This window comes from Pipistrellus kuhlii, unplaced genomic scaffold (assembly GCF_014108245.1).
Source record: "Pipistrellus kuhlii isolate mPipKuh1 unplaced genomic scaffold, mPipKuh1.p scaffold_m20_p_3, whole genome shotgun sequence".
NCBI classification, from domain to species: domain Eukaryota; kingdom Metazoa; phylum Chordata; class Mammalia; order Chiroptera; family Vespertilionidae; genus Pipistrellus; species Pipistrellus kuhlii.
This window is the reverse complement of record NW_023425529.1, coordinates 169521334-169543878: the sequence shown is the minus strand read 5'-3', so window position 1 is coordinate 169543878 and position 22545 is coordinate 169521334. Positions and strand designations below refer to the sequence as shown.

Sequence of the window (22545 nt, the reverse complement as noted above, 5' to 3'; positions counted from 1 at the left end):
CCTGGTGAAAGAATTAGACTTACAAGTCCAGGAAGCGCACAGAACTCCAAACAAAAGGAATCCAAAGAGGACCACACCAAGACAAATCATAATTAAGATTCCAAGAGCAAAAGACAAAGAGAGAATATTAAAAGAAGCAAGAGCAAAGAAGGTAGTTACCTATAAAGGAGCACCTATACGATTGTCAGCTGATTTCTCAACAGAAACCATGCAGGCCAGACGGGAATGGCAAGAAATATTCAAGGTGATGAAGAGCAAGAACCTACAGCCAAAGATAATCTATCCAGCAATCACTCAGATTCGAAGGTCAGATAAAGAGCTTCACTAATAAAAAAAAGCTAAAGGAGTTCATCACCACCAAACCAGAATTATATGAATTGCTGAAGGGGGTTCTTTCAGAAGAGAAAGTAAATAAAGATAAAAATTATGAACAACAAATACGTAACTATCAACAAGTGAATCTAAAAACCAAGGAAACTAAAAAAAAAAAAAAAAAAAATCTGAGGAACAATATTAACTGTTGAATATAATAGAATCAGAGGTATGGAAGGGGAGTGAACTGTTTATTCTTGGGGAAAAGGGGAGAGGGGGATGTGGGAAGAGACTGAACATAAACTGTGCACCTATGGATGAGGACAATGGGGGGTGGGGAAAGGGCAGAGGGTGGGGTGAGAAGTGGGGGGAAAGGAACATTTGTAATAATATGAACAATAAAAATTTATTTTAAAAAAAAAAAGAAATTGAAATGTGACAGGCTCTGAAGATAAAAATCATTAAGATATATGAGTAGCTGAAATCGGTTTGGCTCAGTGGATAGAGCATCGGTCTGCGGCCTGAAAGGTCCCAGGTTCGATTCCGGTCAAAGGCATGTACCTTGGTTGTGGGCACATCCCCAGTAGGGGGTGTGCAAGAGACAGCTGATTGATGATTCTCTCTCTCATCGATGTTTTTAACTATTCCTCTCTCTTCCTCTCTGTAAAACATCAATAAAATATATAGATATTTTAAAAAAGAAAAAGAAGTCTGAGTGGAAAATACTTAATGAGATAAGAATGATGAATTTGTGACTTCCTCTAAGCTGATGACAAATTGGAGATGTAACACAAAAACATGCAAGTGGTTTTGTCCACCAAGCAGGACAAAAATGTGGGATGGTATCTCAGACAGGAGATGAGGCAGGAGATCTTGATGGGAAACTATTTGGCATTAAGGAAGTTAGCACTGCTGGTATGCAAATGATTACCCAAGTAGGTAAGCACAGAGAAAGGAAGAAAGGTCAAGAACTAACTTTAAAGCCCATTTATAGAACTATGAGACTGAAGGATAGTTATTAAACAATAAGAAAGGAGAAGGCAGGAGAATCAAATTTAAGGGACTTTTTTCTCTAGAAGGTAGATTGGCTATTGTTTACTGCTGCAGAGAATAAGACAGAGACATTGCTATTGAAAATAACATTTGGACAGTGGTTTGGGTAAAAGATAGACTTTAGAGAGAACAATCAAATGATATAGAAATAGTAGGCTTGTCAAATTATCCTACACCCTCTCAATGGACTAGGCAAATATAAGAAGAAATGAAGTACAGTAAAGTAAGTATAATCTTCCTTTAGGGTAAAGAAAAATAAAGGACATTTACTTTTCTTTCTTTTTTTTTTCTGAAAGGGTTGCAAAGATACTAACCAGAGTAGCTACTATTGGAGAAAGGGTAGTTGGATGACAAGTTTTCTCTATGCATAGTGAAACTTTTCCTAAAACATTTTCTTATTTTATATTCAACTTATTCCTTTAACAGGGGCAGGGGGTAAAAGGTTAGCAAAATTATGAAACATGTATTAAAAAATGATTAATGTTAAAAATGCATAAAGTTCTTTTCAAACAAAGAGCTAAGGGTTCTATAGGTGTAAAGGAGGCTGCATCTGTGAGAAATTTATTAGGAAATGAGTTGCAACAAGGATTTGGGGAGTGGTGGGTAGGGAAACTAGACTATGTTTATAGGCAAAGGGCAAGGCTTGAAGATGGAGGAAATTTTTGAAGATGCAAGACAAACAGGGAACCATGAAGGAGGGCAGGTCCCAATGGAGGCAGCAGAGGATGTGATCAGGGTTTCCTGACACAGAAGAGGAGCAGCTCTGCAGGGTACAGAGAAGAGGCAAGAAAGACTGCCTGAGAAGCAGAGGGCGTTTGAGCTGTAGGGCAGAGAACTCACATGGGAGGACCTCTTTTTTTTCACCTAAAAGAGAACTAGTGAGAAGCAAGAATCCTGAAAAAGGAAACAAAGTTCAGAGTAACTGTTGTTGTTTTTTGTTGTTGTTGTTTTGTTTTGTTTTGTTTTTAAAATATATTTTATTGATTTTTACAGAGAGGAAGGGAGAGGGATAGAGAGCTAGAAAAATCGACGAGAGAGAAATATTGACCAGCTGCCTCCTGCAAACCCCATAGTGGGGATGTGCCCACAACCAATGAACATGCCCTTGACCGAAATCAAACCTGGGACCTTTCAGTCCGCAGATGGATGTTTTTTGTTTGTTTGTTTGTTTTTTTGTGTTTTTTTTAAATATATTTCATTGATTTTTTACAGAGAGGAAGGGAGAGAGATAGAGAGCTAGAAACGTTGATGAGAGAGAAGTTTTAAAAAAATATATTTTATTGATTTTTTTACAGAGAGAAAGAGAGGGATAGAGAGTTAGAAACATGAATGAGAGACACATCGACCAGCCGCCTTTTGCACACCTCCTACTGGGGATGTGCCCACAACCAAGGTACATGCCCTTGACCAGAATCGAACCTGGGACCTTTCAGTCCGCAGACCAACGCTCTACCTCTGAGCCAAACCAGTTTCGGCGCAGACCAATGTTCTATCCACTGAGCCAAACCGGTTTCGGCAGAGTAGACTGTTTTAATGAAAATTGTTTTTGGTCATGGGCCATGAATGAAGTAATTATTCAGCTGTAATAAGGCCCAGCTAGCTAGTAGGGTTTGTGACTTCCTCCAAGCAAGGCTAGGTAACCTGGCGCAGGCAAATACAGAGCAGAGAGAAAAAGGCTAGGAAGTCATGCAGGGAAATAGATAAGCAACTTGGGAGTGAAGACAGATGTGCATTTAAACCCTGGCTTTGTCATTGTCTAATTACAAAGTCTTGCGTGGATTCTACCTTATGTCATATCTGTAAAAAAGGAAATATAACATCTTCAAATAGATTTGGTTGTGGGATGAGAATGTGGTCACATCTATAGTTTCAAAAATTGGAGCACAAGCAATGCTCAGTTTCTGAGTTACTCTTGTGGTCCAGAGGTAGTCAGTAGAGTGGTCAGAAGGCCAGGGGTTAACAGCTGAAGAGGGGCTGAGCCTATCTTAATCAATTGATTCTGGAACCATAGTGCCTGGGATTGAATCCCAGCTCTGCTCCTTACCAATCAGGAAGCTTTGGGCAAAGCAAGTGATTTTCTTGCCTTGGTTTGCATGTTTGAATGGGGACATTTTTACAGGTTGTTGGAAGATCAAATGAGTTAATAAGTGTAACATATTAGGCCAGTGCCTGGCATATAATATTATAAGCACTACTTAAGAATTTGCTATTTTGTCATTAACTAGAACAATAAAGGTACAATCACCACAATAATAACGTTTTTGAGGATGGGAGATTGAAAAAGAAGCTTTGTTGATTGGTAAAAGGAGTCGAGAGATTCAAATATGATTGGAATTGCTCACAATGGTTGACCATTTAAAAGCTATTTTCTCATGTGTTAAAAAAAAAATGTTGCTTGTAGGTGACAGCAAGTATAAATAGCTCTAACAAAGACTTCGGTTATATCGTATGTCAGCACGCAGTTAATATTTTGGCATATCACTGTATCCACAGCACTGCCTTGGGTGGAGACTTGGGGGTGGGGTTCATGAGATGGCTATAGTCTTCTAGGTCCAGAACAGCAGATGGTCCTTTAATTGTCCATTGGTTAGCCTCTCTCACACCTCACTCTTTGTGAATACCTCCTGTGTGGATGCCTTAGTAATTCACTGTCTCCTCTATATACCAGTTCAAGTTATTGTTGTCTTTACGAAATGGGATCTATGGTCATTGTATACCTAATAGGAGGTAGAAAAAACATAACATGTTCTGAAGGGCATTTGCTATGTTCTTTCATTAATTTTGTGTTGCTATCCAATCCTGTAAAATAGATTCTAACCTGATATATAGTTAAGCTTATCCCATGGGAATTAAGTTAAATTTCCATTAACCAGTGGCTTTAATATATATTTCAGATGGGAGCCAGGTACAGAGATAAAGGCAAACTAAGTAAACGGCCCTTCTATTTAATCCTGTGGGGACACTGCTTAGTAAAAATGACTAAGATGGTTGTAATTCATAAAGTTACTGAACTTGTTAATGCCACTTCCTGAATTGTGAAGTTCAAAGGTGCTTTAAAAGGTCATTTAGCTCCTCTCACCAACCTTGACCCCAAAAATAAATAACTGCAGACTATTGTAAATTCATGCTATCTTTTAGAGACTTTCTGAAAGGAGATTTCCAATCTCCCTCAGAATTACAGTGAAGTTTTTAACAACCCTCATTGTAGAAAAGGTCATTTTAATATCTAACCAGAGTCCCAGTTGCTATAATAAAAGGCCACGTCCTCCTTTTCATCCCTGATAGAGATGGTGAGAGAGTTGGTTACTAGCTTCAGCATAAATGAAGGGTTATTGAGCACCTACCGTGGGCCAGTTCTTTCCTTGTAATAACCCTTTTTGCATTGAAGATCATCACAACTCACTTTACAGCTCTTTTCTCCAGCCCAAATAAACCCATAAACATTTCCCTGCCAGGGTCCTACTTTCCAACTCTCTATTGAACATGTTCCGTAGTACTTTCTGAACAATTTGAAGATAAAGAGATTTCTCAGTCAGTTCTCAGATGGTTATTTGTTTGTTGTCTCTGACCTATAGCTTGTACACAACAATCTGTCCTGCCATCAGGCAGGGTCCTTCCAAGTTTTGCCTAAGCTTTTGTGATTCTTGGGTACAGGAAAATAAGGATGAAAACACAGGGGAGAAAATCAATAAGACATCAATTTGTCAAGCTTCGCCTATGAAATAGAAAGTCACAGAAAAGTATCCTGTGCCCACCAAAAAAAAAAACAACAAACAAACAAACAAACAAACAAAAAACCCACAGAATAGCCCAATCCATCATGGGGTACCAAAGTTTTTGTTCAAAATCACTTGAGCAAAGAAACCAGCAACACAAGTGTATGTGAGCGAGCACACAGGTGTAAATGTACATGTGTATAAATGCATAAGAAAATAGTCCCTGTGGCAGGGGTTCTAAAACTAACCTCAGACTGTGGTTCCTTTAATGTTTCTCTTCCCATAGTTTGAGGCAAGACAAGTAATTTAATAAATAGGTTCACACAATGACTTGCAAAATTTCTCAGGTGCAAATATAGTAATATTACTGTTTTTTAAAGTTTAATGCAATAAAGAAGAATGCAAAAGTATTCATATACTTTACAATAAAAATATCATCCAAAACGAGTTCTAGGAACCATAAGAGATACAAGAGTTTATATGATCATGGGTTGGCAGGGAGGATGAGACTGTCCAGGACAGAGTTACTTTCTTGGTGGAGGGGACCTTCAGCTGTCACCTGACAGGCAGATAGAGATGGGGAATGCCTAGAGGCCTACTGGGGTGACGGATGTGTAGCAATGACCTGTCCCTGTAATATGAAAGGTAAATAGGACCCTTCACTAACAGGCATCTACCTAGCAGGAAATTAATTACAATGGCATTTGGGACATACAGCAAAGAAGAGGAGGAACACAGGAATAGATGTGGAGAGGCTGTCAGGCTCTGGAAATGCCCTCACCATGTGGTCAAGATGGTAGAGCAGTTCCTCAGGGAAGTAGCAGTAGTTTCTGATGTTCTGACCAGAACTGAATGTGTGCTTATGTGCATACATATGCCCACATGTATGTGATGATTCTGCAGTGGCTCCTCTCCAAGTGCCTATGTGCTCACAGACACACATATACCCATGGTGGAAAAAGTGGAACTAAACCTCAAGATCTTCTGGGCCAGTCCTGAACATACGTCAGGAAAAAAAAAAAAAATCAATGAGTGTTTATAAGCACACAGAAATTCTTATAGGGAAAACGACTCTCCTCTCTTGAAAGGACAGAGTAGACTTTGGTGTAGAGGGGAATTAAGGAAAATAAAAGCATTAACTTAAATAAAAGCAGGTAGATAGAGAAAAGAAGAGCAAAGAAAGAAGACAAAGAAGAATGAAGCACTATGAGCCATTTGAGATTTTGAGCTGCAGGTGAGGATGCTGGATCACTCTCTTGAGACATACACATGTAGCTTTGAATACTTGTGTCTACCTGTAGTTATACTTGGATACCAGGATTTACCACTTTTAGTCAAGAAACAGCTGAGCATATGGACCATGTATTATTTCAGCCTTGCTTCCTCATTTCCATTGTATGGTTGTCTGTCAACAAATACTGAATAATGAAAATATTATTGTAGATCCTGCCGGAACCAGTTTGGCTCAGGAGATAGAGCGTCAGCCTGCGGACTGAAAGGTCCCAGGTTCAATTCTGGTCAAGGGCATGTACCTTGGTTGTGGGCACATCCCCAGTAGGGGGTGTGTAAGAGGCAGCTGATCGATGATTCTCTCTCATTGATGTTTCTAACTCTCTATCCCTTTCCCTTCCTCTCTGTAAAAAATCAATAAAATATATTTTTAAAAAAGAAAAAGGAAATATTAGATCCTGAACTTTGTACTTCCTAGGACAGATTGTTATTGTAAAATAGATACCACTGTGCTTATCTTTATGTAGAAGTCCATTGACTTCTGGCATTTAGATTGCACTAAGTGCTAGGAAGAACCTTATAATGAATGGAACTCATCATAGAAGGCTCTCCCTTCTTTACCGACTCTATCTCCAAAGACCCTCTACTCACTGTTTTAATGCTATAATTTAGTACCGTATTTTTCGGACCATAAGACGCACTTTTTTTCCCCCAGAAGTGGGGGGGGAAAGTCCCTGCGTCTTATGGTCCAAATATAGCCTACACGTATACTTTTTAAAAAAAGTTTTTTTACTTGCCCGGCTCTGTGTGGTCTCTGTGTGCTTGCCCGGCTCTAAAATGGTTCTAAATGCTGCTGTTTACTTTACAGGGTTGATTACATGTGTTTATGACTGTGATGTTGGGTTTTAATGCACATAAAATATTTTAGGACACTATTTGTTTCAGAATCTTTTTTTCTTCATTTCCCTTCTCTAAAAACTGGTGCATCTTATGGTCCGGAGCATCTTATGGTCCGAAAAATACGGTATTTAATTTCCTTAAGTCAAGTAGATTTTGTAAACATTCCTGAGAAAGGAAACACAATGATCCATATCACACAGTTAAACCTCAATCTGAAAGCACATGTAGATTCCTCTTCTAAACACAGGATTCGTATCTGAAGGGAAAATAATTCTGGTTACCTGGTAACCTGGGAAGCAGGGATTGGATAATAAAGATACAGATGAGAATCCAGAGGAGCAAAGACAACTTGTTCTTGCTCCTCAGTTTAGTCTCAGAATGTTCATGTCAGGTCATGTCCATTTTCAGCAGACGTATTTGTCCTGGTCATTCTCCTGGGTTCTGTCCCTTCCTATTTTAGGACCTGGGAAGCTAAAGATGTCTTTGTCTGTACTTTGCCAACTCAGCCAAAGAGCAGCTGCATTCTGTACGTTGCCAGGCTGTTTTTCTGTAGGTGCACAGTTGCTGAGCAGGTGTGTTCTCCCCAGATGCATTTTATGATGATAAGTGTCATCAGTCATAGGTACCCAAGGAACTGGAGGGTAAGAGGAGAAAAGGCCAATGGTTTCAATCCAAAGTTTTCTCACTGCTCCTGGTACCCTGGCTTTTTACCATGTTTCCCTGAAAATAAGACCTAGCGCATGGAAAGATAAGACATCCCCTGAAAATAAGACCTAGCACAACTTTGGGAGAAAAAAATAATATAAGACACTGTCTTATTTTCGGGGAAACGGTGTATCTGTCAGGTTCCCTGTCCTCTCTCTCTTCTGAGAATAATTTATTATTCCCTCAAAGGAATCTGGGTAGCAGGGATTGGTTAATAAAGATAAAGATGAGAATCCAGAGGAGCTAAGACACAGGCAGATGTTGGAACTTTTTCCCCCATGTGACACAGATAGATATTGGAACTTTGGACTCATCATGAACCATTGGTTAGTCAAAGAAAACAACCGTAAATACCTCCGTCCTGTCTTTCCTTTGGGCCATCACAAAGAATTAAAACTTAAAACACAGCCCTGTTTCTCCTAGGCTATTGTGGTTATTCAAAGTGTCTGATAGCCATGGCCAGTGTGGCTCAGCTGGTTGAGTGTATTCTCATGCACCAAAGGTCACCAGTTCGATTCCCTTTCAGGGCACATGGTAGAGCTGTGGGCTCGGTCCGCAGTAGGGGGCATGCAGGAGGCAGCTAATCACCTGTTTTGCTCTCATTGATCTTTCTCTCTCCCCTTTCCTCTTTCTCTCTCTCAAATCAATGGGAAGTTTTGTTTTTAAAGTGCCTGATAATCCTCTGACCTTTTGGGTGATTGTGTTCTCCCTCACAAATAATTTTTCTGTGTTTACTGCCTTATTACCGAACTGGTTCTGCTTGATTTCCTTGTTCACTCTTTAATTTGGTAGCACCTTATTTTACAGTCCACTAACTTTGTTGAAAATAAATTCACTTTACTTGTGTGGTTAGTATTACTCATTTGATAACATAAGCATCAAATTAGGGTGCGGTGAATGCATAGTAAGTGCTGTGCAATTACAAAATAAATATATAATGGGTTTATTTTATCCTCCAAACCCAGCACAGGGTGACACAGCAATTACTTTTGGGCCTATTAAGTGCACTGACCACATAATCTGTAGAGAGATTAATTACATACGTAGTTAGCATTTGCCACCTTCCATTTCCACACACCTTCCAAGATTACACCTCCGTTAGGATTACATAGTCTTGGATAATCCTCGTGCTGAATTCTAATAACCATGCTGCATCTCTTTAGGAATGAACCATACCCAATGTGCACCGAGCAAAAGAGTTGAAAATCGACTTCAACATATCTTGGGGGATGGGGAGACACCTTCAGTCTCAATTCCAACTAATGCTTTTATTTTTGCTTTGCCCATGCATTCAATAGGATGGAGTAGGAGAGGTATGGGAGAAACAGCATGTGCCCTCTTAGAGACCCGTCCTCTTCCACAAATAAAAGTGTTCAAGCCTAGCATCTAATTGGTGCTAGGAAACATTTACCATGAACATAGAGCACCCAGGACCAAGACCTCTTCGTATCTCACAACAGAAACTCTCTCATAATGACTGTATATATTCTAAACGGATGTTGTTAATGTGTTCTCTTAAAATGAACGACGTGTGCCCCAGCTCAAAGTCCTAATCGAGAACTCTGGTCTACTCTTTTGACTCACAGACCATGTGTTATCTTCTAACCTTAGATCACTCTCTGTGAATGCATGTGCCCAGGCCATATATACGCAAAACCGTTCACCCATATTCTGTCATTGTATGTGGGTCTCATGTTTTCCCTCTAATAAAACTATGAAAAATAATGTTTAGGTAAATATAACTTCCTGAGAAGTTGCCTGTTTTTACTTGAAAATATTACATTCTTTGCAAAATTGATTGTCTTCAAGATTCTGTTACATGGTAAGCTACCTGATGCAGTTAAGATATTTGACTAGCATCCCTTTGATTTATAAAAGGTATTTTAGAAATGTGACTGTTGTGTGAAAGAGAGTATAACTTGTGGCTTGCTGCATATATAATTTTCTTTGAGCAGTAGCTCCAAAAACCCTATAGCATTTCATTTTGTATCATGGGATGGCTCTTCGTCTCTGTGCCCATGTTGGCCACTTAGGATTTCTCTTGTGTCTTTCAGGCATTGAGAATGCCAGCGACATAGCTTTGTACTCGGGCTTGGGTGCTGCAGTCGTGGCTGTTGCAGTCCTCGTCATTGGTGTCACCCTTTATAGACGGAGCCAGAGTGACTATGGTGTGGACGTCATTGACTCTTCTGCATTGACAGGTGGCTTCCAGACCTTCAACTTCAAAACAGTCCGTCAAGGTCAGCGGCATAGGTTACTCCAACACCACGTCCTCAGGACCAAAGGCTGTGTTCACATGGACCTCCATGCTCATTGGCCCTGTGTGAACATAGCAGTTGGCACTGGGGGCCGCTGCCAAATTGTATTCATACATTAGGAAACTCAAGTGCTTGGCTATTGTGAGGACAAATGGCTCTCAATGGACCATTAGCAACATTTTAAATGAGGCATTTCCGTCTTTAGTAAGTTCCTTTTTCACAGATTATCCAAATTTCCATTTTTAACAAGACTGCTTTGAGGATATATAATTTAGATCACTGAAATCCTGATTATTCAAGACCAACTACTATACTGCAACCTCCCAAATATATATTACACTGTTTATTAGGTGTAATTATTTTTGTACTTCTGTTCTAAATAAGAGGACTCTTGATATGGGATGAGTCAGTTTGCTAGAGAAAAAAATGAAATTCCTAGTTTAAATAACTCTCAGCTGTGCCCAGTCAAGCAATCTTTTGTTGTGGGCAAAGGAACATCTATCATACCAAACTACAGCAATGCTCATTTTCAAAATGAAGGAAGAGTCATTGAATTCTCTTCTAGGAACCAAATCTATTTCTGATTGGTGATGAGACAGACACAGCTTTAATTTTACAAAAAAAAAAAAAAGAAAAAAAAGAAAGAAAAGAAAAGAAAAGAAAAGAAAAGAAAGAAAGAAAGAAAGAAAGAAAGAAAGAAAGAAAGAAAGAAAGAAAGAAAGAAATTCTCTTCAGTGGATGAAGATTTTTTACGTGGCCTCTCATTGTCAATATCATCACCTTTATTTCTGGCTATTACATATTACATACCAATATCACCAGTACCACAAGACAAGAGGAATTCTCACTGCTTGGCAGGTTTTGAAGTGGAAACCCAAGGTCACTAGAAATTGGGAGAAACATTGCTTTAAGGCTCATCATTCACTTCTAGGCACCAAAGTTTCATGTCTGAGTCTGAGAAGCCTCATATTGGGTTTAATATATATTATTTTATTAGAAATAAATTCAATTAAGATCTAATATTTAAGATCCATAAGAAACTAGAAATAGAGACTTCAGGTCAAGATGGCAGAGTAGGCAATCACTGTGCTCACCTCCTCCTGTGACCACATCAAAGTTACAACTAGCTGAAGGGAATTCCTATAATCAAGGACATAAGAAGAAGCCAAGCCAAGACAGGTAGGTAGTGGCTGAGAAGCAGAATGGGCATGTCCCACAGCCCTGGTGTGGCAGTTAAAAATGAGAAAAGCTATTTCAGCTGAGAGGTCTCAGTCCCACTCCAGGCTCTCCAGCCCACAACTCCACAGCCTGGAAGAGAAGTTCCCATAACATCTGGCTGTGAAAATAAGCAGGGATTGTGATCAAGGGGGATGGAGGGCTGCTACAGATCTAGCAGCTATAGTTCTTACAGATACCATGAGCAGACTCAACGGAACACAAACTTACTTACTGGCTCAGCTCCAGCCATAGGGCAATAGCTCACAGAGCACCAGGGGCAGACAGAGAGGAGGTGACCTGACTAACTTTAAAATGAGGGCTGATGGGGGCAGGAGTCAAGGTAGCTGTCTCCCTGGGAAAAGTACTGGAAGAGGCCATTGTTCCTTTGTTCAGCCCTTCCCCCTCCCAATCTTCAGGCATAGGTCTGAGCCAAATCTGAGACCCTGCCCCACCCTGCTGCCTCACCAACCATACTATTTGCAGTGTTTCTTTCACATAGGTGTCCTGCCTTGGCTTATACTGCTAACTTTCTAAAATCTTTCAATGTCCATAAACCCCAATCAAATGGCAGCTGCCCTCAGAATACTCTGAACCTCTTGCTAAGTGGCCTGAGGCCTGGCATTAGTTGACAGCCAGCCTCAGTTCACAGTCCAACTTCCTTCAGCACAGATGACAACCAACCACATGTCACTTTGATGTTTCTAACTGGTGGCTTCAGACCAGACAGAGGTAGAATCTCATCATGGGATACATCAGAATCCCTCCCAAGAGGCCCCAGAACCAACACTCTGAGTGGCCAACTTCTTGCCACACCAGAGCACCCCCCAAATGTTCCACAAATGACATACCCAAGGGCAGACTCAGCAGACACCAGAGCCCAACTAAAGTGAACCCTGCTACATGGGGTCAAACCCTGCACAGTACCTTGTTTCCATAGCCCAAGAAATTTCTCACAGTTTTTCCAAAGATTAGTCTCATCTATTGTCGTGACAGCAGCAGTCAAGATTCAACTACATCAGGAGGGCACACACAACCCATACAAGGGATACAATGGAACACTCAGCTCAGGTGACCAGAGAGATGGTACCACTGGACCCTAAAGGGCATTTACTAAGTAAAGTCAACTTGCCAAGACTGGGAGACATAGCAGATCTACCTAATACATAGAAATATACACAAGGAGTCAACCAAAATGAGGAGACAAAGAAACATGTTCCAAATTAAAGAACAAGACAAAAATTCAGAAAAGAATAAACTATATGGACACAAGCAATCTATCAGATAGAAAGTTCAAAAGATGCTCAAGTGACTTAGGGGAAGAATAGGTGAAAGTGAGGAGAATGTCAACAAAGAGATAGAAACTATTTTAAAAAATCAGAAATGCAGAATAAATTAGAGGGAATCAAATAAGATTAGATGAAGCAGAATACTGAATCAGTGATCTGAAAGACAAGGTAATGGAAAATACACAATCAGAACAGCAAAAAGAATTTTAAAAATGATTATAGTTAAGGGATCTCTGGGACAACATTGTAACAACATTTGCTTCATAGAAGTACCAGCAGGGGAAGAGAGAGAACAAGGGATTGACAACCTATTTGAATAAATAACCAAACCTGGAAAATGAAATAGACATATAAGTCCAGGAAGCACAGTCAGTCAAAAACAGGATGAACCCAAAGAGGCCCACACCAAGATACAACATAATTAAAATGCCCAGGTTTAGAAACAGAGAGTGACCCTTGTAAATAGTTAGTTATGTGCAAAGAAACTCCCAGAAGACTGTCAGCTGATGTGTGCACAGAAACTTAGAAGGCCAGAGGGGATTGGCACAAAATATTTAAAATTATGTAAAGGAAAGAACTATGGCCAAGATGACTCTACCCAGCAAGGCTATAATGTACATTGCAAGGGGAAACAATGAGTTTCACTGGCCAAAAAAAAAGTATTACAAAAAATATTAAATGGACTTTAAGAAGAGATGATCAAAAGTATGAATAGCAAAATATAGGAAAGATTTTTTTTTTTGTTAACAAAGCCAAACACTTACTAATAGCAGTGGATACACCAAAATAAAGCTAGTACAAATGTAAAAAGGCAAATGTAGAAAGAGAATGTGTAATTATAACAATAACTTAAGCGATACATACAAACAAATGCACAAAAGAAGCAAAAAAATGTTGAAACTATAGTCATTTTAGTATGTGTTCAAACCTAACTAATCATCAACTTAAAATAGACTGTTATCACATAGCTTTTTTTTTTTTAAGACATATTTTATAGACTTTTCACAGAGAGGAAAGGAGAGGGATAGAGACCCAGAAACATCGATGAGAGAGAACCATTGACTGGCTGCCTCCTGCACACTCCCACTGGGGATGTGCCCGCAACCAATGTACATGCCCTTGACCGGAATCGAACCTGGGACCTTTCAGTCCACAGACCGATGCTCTATCCACTGAGTGAAACTGGTTTCCACTAACATAGCTTTTTATATAGGAAGTGCATGGTAACCATAAAGCAAAATTCTACAAGAGATATATAGGAAATATAGAGAAATAAATCCTAAAATAAATTGATGGTTGCCAAATGATTGCCAGGGGGTTTGGGGAATGGATGAAAAAGGTGAAGGGATTAAGATGCACAAATTGGCAGTTATAGACACAGTCACAGGGATGTAAAGTATAGCATAGGGAATATAATCAATAATATTGTAATAACTATGTATGGTGTCAGGTGTGTGATCAGTTTGTAAGTTACAAAATGTTTAATAAGTATGTTGTACACTTGAAACTAATATATATGTCAACTGAAATAAAAAAAATAAGAAACTAGAAATATATATTCATCAAATAATAAGATATCAGTGTCTTAGACCAAGCACTTCAAAATGGAGGAAAGCTAGTAGTATGAGAGCTGCATGTACAAGTGCAGAATCTTTGAAGTCATAAAGATGAGTCCAAAATTGCTAAATGACCTAGTTAATCAGTTAGTTTCTCTGAGTCTCAATTCACAGCTGTAAAATGGAGATACTCATATCCACTTCAAAGGGTTCTTCTGAGGGTGAAATTACCTGGAATAACATGACTTACAAGCCCTTTGCATATGGAAACTGCTCAATAAATGTAGTGAATATTGTTCTAGAACCTGGTTCTTTCCCACTGCCTGGGTGCAGGAGGCTACTGTATTCACAGAGCACCAGGCAGCAGGCTAGAGTGGTGGCTCATTTGGAGAATGCTAACTGGGGGAAGCTTAAACACATTTCCTTACTATAGGGATTTTCTGAGCTTATGTGTATAGTAAGACTTTCCAAACTTTACCATTTTGATATTTTCTAACCAGGAATCTCACAAAACTAGTTGATATAAGAAAGAATTCTCTATTCAAATTCCACTCTACCCTATTAATTGTTGTGATAACACCTCACATTGATGCTCCTTGGTTCTGCCCTCCATTGTCTTGGAGACATCCCTTCTTGAGCAAATATAATTAGCACCCAGCAAGGTGACCAGGGAGAGTTCAATAGGATGAGACACTCAGAATACACCAGGAACTTCATAAAAAGGATTTCCAGCGAGAAATTTGGGATAATCAGATGTTTGTTTCTGATCAGACTTCAATCAAGTTGGCAGCCAACTTTTGTCAACTGTGGACTCTAATATGCATAGCTACTGTTCCAGGGGTGGGCAAAAGTAGTTTTGCAGTTGTGAGTACAAGAAGCACAGAATTTATTCTTGTATTACTATTTATTAATTATTGTATTATTTATTTACATTACAAGTGCAAACCTACTTTCCCCCACTCCTCTATAATCCTATTTTCCATTTAAGTGCATATGTTAGGCTTAAGTATAACTCTAAGAAATGTTTTTGCTTCATGGATTCACTTAAGTTAGGAGGGTCTTTTAAGAGTAACCAGAAATTAATCTTCAAAATGTGAGGGATTGAGTTACAATAGCCATGAAACTCTGGGATATGATTTTTCAGGTCTCAGTGGAAATACCTGTTCCCAACTCTTTCAAGATGTTAGATGGATCTTAAGCCCTGCTTCTTGCCTGGGAAAACCATAAATAAAAGCAAGGATAGTGCCTGTAGAATTCAATGCAGTCCTGTTAAAAAAGCACAGCCCCTTGATCGTTCCTGTGTCTTAGCACAGGAGCCTTAGGCATGAAAAAATGCATCGCCAAGGAGCCTGTAGGCCTACGAGGTTATTTCACCTGAACCTCTTATTATGTAGGATTCTTAGAGCATTAGAACTTTACTGGGGAAAATCAGAATTACAGATTTCCTGCTGGGGTTGCTACAAATTATGAAAATGGAAAAACAAAAGAGTCTAATACACTATGTCCTGGAATTGCAACATCTTCAAAAATACCATACTTTAAACATTTTTGTCAGCCCCGAAAGGAAAATGGTTTAATACGGTTTGGGTTTCAATTCGAGATGTCACATTGACGGACTGATATGGGTGGGAGGTTTGGGACTGAGGGTTATTTTGTTCTTTACTAATAAATGAGATTACTTCATCACAAGAAAATATCACAGCATTTCGTTTTATTATATGGCTTAGGAAAAATCGGTAAGCCCCAACATATGAGTAAGTCCAATTTCTCATGTTTTTGTAAAGATTGTTTTTTTTTTTCTTCCCCTATTTGTTTTGAGACCAAAAAGGAAGCCATTCTATGCCATTCTCCAGGTAGAATATTTCTCTCTAGCCCCATGTGATGCCTTCTTTCCCTCTCAGAGTGGCATATGCATTATTAGAACAAATTGGGGTCTCCTGAACTTCCTGCTCCGGGGATACATCATTTCTCGCCCCCAAGTTCCAAAATGCCCAGAAATTCAGGAGATGTGTGGACACCCACACAGCTTCAGTTATAAACAGCACAACCCAGGCACCATGCTGTGTCATCTCGTGCCATTTAAAATGAACAGATGTTATTTTTGCTCCAAACGGGATTATAAAACATCTTTTTCCCTCCGCCTCCTCTTTTTTTTTTTTCTTTTTTTTTTTTAAGTTTCTCTTGCCAGTTAAAATCACATCAACAAAAATACCTGATGGTGTATCAGAAATACCTGTTTTTGAAAAGACAGCTTGTAAGGAACTCTAAAAAGTGAATGATTTAGATTAGTGGCATTCAGAGAACCACCTAGGAAAGCCGGAGACCAGGGATCTGGTCACTAATGGCCGGTCTCACAGAGCCAATCTAGATGCTCGGGGTGGCCCTGAAGGTCTAGCTCTGATTGGAGCAGCAGGGAAGCATACAGTCTGTTATGCAATTTGTGGAAGCAGATGCAAAGGGGTAACTGTGATACCTTTTTGTTTCTGAGTGACAGAGCCCTTTTCTTTTATCAGGTAACTCCCTGCTCCTGAATTCCTCCATGCAGCCAGACCTGACCGTGAGTCGCACCTACAGCGGGCCCATCTGTCTACAGGACCCTCTGGACAAGGAACTCATGACCGAGTCTTCACTCTTCAACCCTTTGTCAGACATCAAAGTCAAAGTTCAGAGCTCGTTCATGGTTTCACTGGGAGTGTCTGAGAGAGCCGAGTACCATGGCAAGAACCATCCTGGGACCTTTCCCCATGGAAACAACCGCAACTTCAGTACAGTGCATCCCAGAAATAAAACACCCTACCTCCAAAATCTGTCATCGCTCCCCACAAGGACGGAACTGAGGACAACTGGTGTCTTTGGCCATTTAGGAGGACGCTTAGTAATGCCAAATACAGGTGGGTGGTAAGTGTGCGTTTGTGTATCTTCCAGCATTTGTTTAAATGTTTTGTATTTGCACAATTAAGTCCCATCAGATTAATTCTTAATATGTTTACTATCCCCTTATCAGACCTTTAAGTACTGTGGCTCCAACAGTTTACTTGATTTACACTGCAAACAAGAAACAAGGCTGAGATGAGATTTTTGCAATCTTCATCCCATCATGGACTGAACAGTCCATTTGATGCCCTAATTAGAGTTGGTGGCCATATTTGTTCAAAATATTTGGGATGGTCCACAGAATTTAAACCCATTTGAAATATATTTCCTAGAACATGATCAGAAAGCACTGAGAACATTGACAAGCCCCAGGTTTATGGACAAGCATGGTTGATGCACTAGTAAGTAATTTAGTGAAATGACATTCTGAGTTGAACTTCCCCAGTGACTGACCTATTCAACACTGTGATGTCCACAGCCCTTGCTAGGTTACTTCATGATGAGCAAGACTACAGTTTTAAGGCTATATCATAAATAACTTAGTTCTCAATATCTTTTTCCTCCTTTTGGCTATATGATCTGTACAGCCCAGAACACTTTAAAAACTACTCTATCTTCAGATTAGTCTTCAAAGTAGACACCTAAGACCTAACTTGAGGACAAAAGAGGGCCATATCTCCTCTGATTTCTAAGCAAGGAGACATAGGAAGTGCTCAGAATCATCCTGGCTACTTTATGGAAAAAGAGTGCCCTGATCTGCCAGTTTGACCAAACAACGGGTTATATTGTTTAGGGTCTTGTCAAACTTCTCTCTAGGGGAGAGAGAACCTTTCTCTCCAAGTGAAACATTTTATCTTAGAAAATGAAATCTGCAATGGGACTAGTCTGATGTGACCATTCCTGCTGACGGACCCTCTGCTAGTTTTGCGACTTGAGACCCCTGTTTGTTTCAAGTTGATGAATAGTCTTATTCTACTATATCAACTGCTTTCTTAAAGACTTCATTTCAGGCAAATAGCCCTCTTATACAGATCTAATAATGATTTTGTTTTCTAAACTTCCAAAACTCTACATTTTTCTTGGTCAGCGTTTTAGGACGTAGTAAGGACAAAGGTTTAAATGTGAATACATGTCTCTGGTGATAACGGCAGATAGCTTAATGGGGAATTGGTCAGCCATACTTACCAAGCGCCCCAATGTAAGAAACTTATGAACTAGAAGTGTGTGTTCTGAAAAGAGAAAACTAAAAGATGCAAACCCTGTCCTTTCAAAGATAGTAGGATATATTAATCAGAAACATAGAAGTTGTACATTGAGTTATTGTGCATTAATCTTATCTCCACATTCTAACCCATTCTAGCAGACTTTCAATAATTACTGGTTGAATAAATTGGCCCACAACCATCCTTTCTCTTCCCATCCCCTCACTTATTGGTATGTGTGTTTACACACATGTGGAGGGAGTGCCAAAATCAACCCATTCACTGGCTATGTTTGTTTAATGTTGCTCAAAGAAAAGAGATGGAATCATGGTGAAACAGATTTTTCTTTTTCTTCCCTTTGGACTTAAGAAAACTAAAAGTTTTATAGAGGGGATAAATGATGATGGGAAAAAATAAAGTCAAATAAAATAAAAAGAAAGACGAGGAACTCTGAAAACAACTCCTCCTCCAAAAAGAAGAAGAAGAAGAAGAAGAAGAAGAAGAAGAAGAAGAAGAAGAAGAAGAAACCTAAAAGTTTTTATAGCATTTTCTCTGATTCCCAAATAATTCCTCTGTAAAGAGGTATTTTTAAAGTTTCTAACAAGAAGTCCCACACAAAATTGAATCTGTTCACTGGGAATGAATTTGAGGAAAAATATGTGTGGGGAAGTGAAACATATGCTCCGTTATTTACAGAACATAAATGTAAAATATGGCCGAAACCGGTTTGGCTCAGTGGCTAGAGCATTGGCCTGCGGACTGAAAGGTCCCAGTTTTGATTCAGGTCAAGGGCATGTGTCTTGGTTGCAGGCACATCCCCAGTTGGGGGGAGAGGGAAGTGCAAGAGGCAGCTGATCGATGTTTCTCTCTCATCAATGTTTCTAACTGTCTATCCCTCTCTTCCTTTCTGTAAAAAATCAACAAAATATATTTTAAAAATGTAAAATATGCCTCTAGAGCTAATGTGTAAGAAAGCAAGGCACAGAAATTAAATTGTTCTATTGCTGTCCATCCCAAATTGTTGTCTGGTGTCTGGCAATGATTTCTCAAAAAGGTTGAGGTGGTCCTCACACTATAAAAATCATTCATTATGCAAAATATGAAACAAGAAACTCAAGCAGGTGGTTCTGTTGTCGTATCAAATAAAAGGCTGTCAGGGTAGCAGGTGGAGTTTGGGGAAGAGTGTATTTTTCCTTAATCAGACATAACTGGTGAATGATATATTAAAAATGGCTACTTCTCTAGGGAAACACGAGTATAAAGATGCCCCAGAGTGCCTTTCCTCCTTCACACAACATAACATGCAACCAACACGATCACCCTGCCAGAAGCCTTGTCTCTGTGTGAATATCTTCCATCTCCATGTAGAATTTGCATGTTTGCCTGGGAGAAGGGAAGTATGTTTGAAGGATAATCATATGTTTTCTGATTGAAGGAAAGATAAAATAGTATAAAGCTCCAATGATCCTATAGATTCAGGTTGAATTTAGAAGTATTATGAGGAATGTTTCCATCTAAACACAGGGAATTAAGCTGACTTGAAAGAAATAAGATAGGATCTGTTCCACAAACAGCCCTTTCCCCTAAGTCCACACACATATTTATTCTGCTTCGATCCGAGCTGCCGTCAGGCCTTCATGACATACAGAACATAGCTTATCTCAAAGCCTGACCTATCTTTTTTTTTACTCAGAATTTTGAATTTTATTCATTCATTAATATATTTATGATTTATCTTTTGAGGGCCTACTGTGTGCCAAGCATTGTACTCTGAGTTATTGATGTAATAAGCCATTATGGTTGTGTGTGTTTTTTGTTTGTTTTGTGTGTGTGTGTGTGTGTGTGTGTGTGTGTGTGTGTGTTTTACATACTGTGTGAATTCATGAATTTAAATGTTTAGAATAAGCAAACTAATCAACATATCAGAAAGCAAGTAAGTGATCACTTGGGATTGCCATAAAAAAACTGACTTCTAAAGGGCACAAGAGAACTTTCTGTGGCAATGAAAATGCTCTATATCTTGTTTATGATGATGGTTACAGGAAGGTATACATTTGTCAAAACTCATTAATGTATACACTTACAACATGAATTATACCTCATGAGAAGTGGAAATGTGAGATACAAAGTTGTTCTTTAGGGTCAATTGCCTAGAATACATTAATGCTTGATCATAGCCTCCTATACTTCTATAGCTGAACAACAGTGACTTCATGTCTCTTGTCATAATTGCCTAGGTGGTCTGAATGAGGGGCAACAGAGAGAGCATACACAATGTCTAGGCTATGTATTCAGGTTGAAACCCACATACACTGAACATCTGGTGGATTACAGTTTCTATTCAACATAAGGAAGAATGATAGATGTCACTTAATTTGCCAACTACATTTAAGGGGAAATGGACAGTGAAAGGAGGAGCCTGATCAGAGCCTCCCAAGTATAACCGTGACAAACTTCCTACGATTGGCATTAAGGTTGAGAATATAAATGGATACCCTTGCTAAAAAGCTATAAGCAAGATTTAACTGCGCCTCGTTCTCAGGGCTGGGGAATGATACTGATAACTAGTGTGCCACTGAATAATGCTCATAAATGCGAATCACAAATACCTTGTTTTGCAATGAGTCTTGCATTCCTTGATTCTGTAGCAGCTAACAGGCCCAGAAAAGGATGTCACTAAAGCCGGCCATCTCTAGATTTAAATTATCATCAGCAAGCAGAAAGCTTTCTGTGTGATTACATTAGCTCAAATGAAAGGAGGAAAGGTGAGAGCTGCATTATTCAAAAAATAAGAGGATGCCTTGAGATTTTATTTTATAGAGATCTTATTGTGTTTCTATAATATTTCATTTCTTTTTATAAACAAAAGCTACATTAGAGAGAATCTCTGCCCTCTCTAGACTGTTCTCTCTTGTCCAAAATGAAATATTTACTTCGCAGCATTCAATAGAAAGAGGAGGCATTTCAAATCCAGCATCACGTGCCCTCCCGATGCCATCCCTGCTTGCATTGCATGATTTTACTGAAGCAAGGCTACTGAGTATTTTCCAATTTGTTGCTGAGATGAATATGGCTCAGTCACCTTTCCTAACTTCTGTTTGCAAATAGTGGCCAAATAGTGGCCATGCAATAACCTGTAAGATTCAATGCAACAATCTATCAGGTTCCTAAGCTCATCTGGGCTTCTTCTTTCTCCAGTTTTCTTGACAAAAAAAACAAACAAATAAACAAACAAACACAGTTCTCCTCTAATCTCTTCCCTAAACTTACTTCAGGATGCACATTTTAGAGGACTATTTTATACAAGGCTCTAGCAAAATGTTAATGGCCCACCCATCACTGCAAGATGCTCTTTCAGGAAATGAATGGGTAGAAACAACATAGAGAAGCACATTTTTTTTTAAATTTCAGAGTAGATTAACTGATAATTGGCAAACTTTTATATTCTTAGATATGTTTGATAGTCCAGGACATCCAATTTTTAAGAGAATTTAAAAATGGTAGGAAGACTTTAAATAAAACCTAATTTGAATACACACTTGAATAATAATACATTTTTCTTTATGTCACTGTTAGTAAATAATGGGTTCTCCATTATTACCTTGGACTTCATCAACTTTGCAAGGATCGAGGTTTCACAGACTGCTCTGAGAAGGTCCTTTTTTGTGAGCATCGGCAAAGTGCCCAATAATTGGAAAAGTTACAAATAACCTTTGGTTGTTTTTTTTTCTTTCTGTTTTAGGGGTGAGTTTACTCATACCACATGGCGCCATCCCAGAGGAGAATTCTTGGGAGATTTATATGTCCATCAACCAAGGTGAACCCAGGTAAGAGACAGAAGGAAATGATATGTCAGTGACATCTTGAATATGGAATAGAGCTTCTGCAGAAAATCTGAAGTTTGTGAGATCTGTGACATGGAGGTGTGTAGGTACAATTATGAGCTATTAACTTTACAGAAGAAAAACCAGCTGCAAAACTATTGGCTAGAATTAAAGCACAGGCAGCCTTGCATTTTTAGGTAATTAATGTAAGTCTCTGACATCTAGACAGCAGATACTAAATGTGAAACAGTGACTTGGTAGGCAAGTCCTAAGCATGGCTTCTCCACAAACAGACTGCCTCCCTCAGTTTTCTTCTTAAAAGAAAAGAAAAAAGAAAAATCAACCCTGGAGGCACTGTTTGGTGCTAAGGGTTTAGGCAAATGCAGGCTATGATTGACCTGTGACCTTTCA

General features: G+C 39.2%; 1 protein-coding gene across 6 annotated transcripts in view; it reads left to right on the top strand.

Annotated features, from left to right (window-relative positions):
* The window catches only part of UNC5D (unc-5 netrin receptor D), a 514611-nt gene that overhangs the window by 431935 nt on the left and 60131 nt on the right, over positions 1 to 22545 (top strand). For 4 of the 6 annotated variants that reach the window (XM_036457168.2, XM_036457167.2, XM_036457165.2 and 1 more), the window contains 3 exons: positions 9971 to 10156; positions 16748 to 17125; positions 22053 to 22137. In XM_036457168.2, the coding sequence (XP_036313061.2) occupies positions 9971 to 10156; positions 16748 to 17125; positions 22053 to 22137 (649 nt within the window). The remainder of the gene's footprint in view (positions 1 to 9970; positions 10157 to 16747; positions 17126 to 22052; positions 22138 to 22545) is intronic. The other 2 variants (XM_036457169.2, XM_036457164.2) reach the window with 1 other exon arrangement.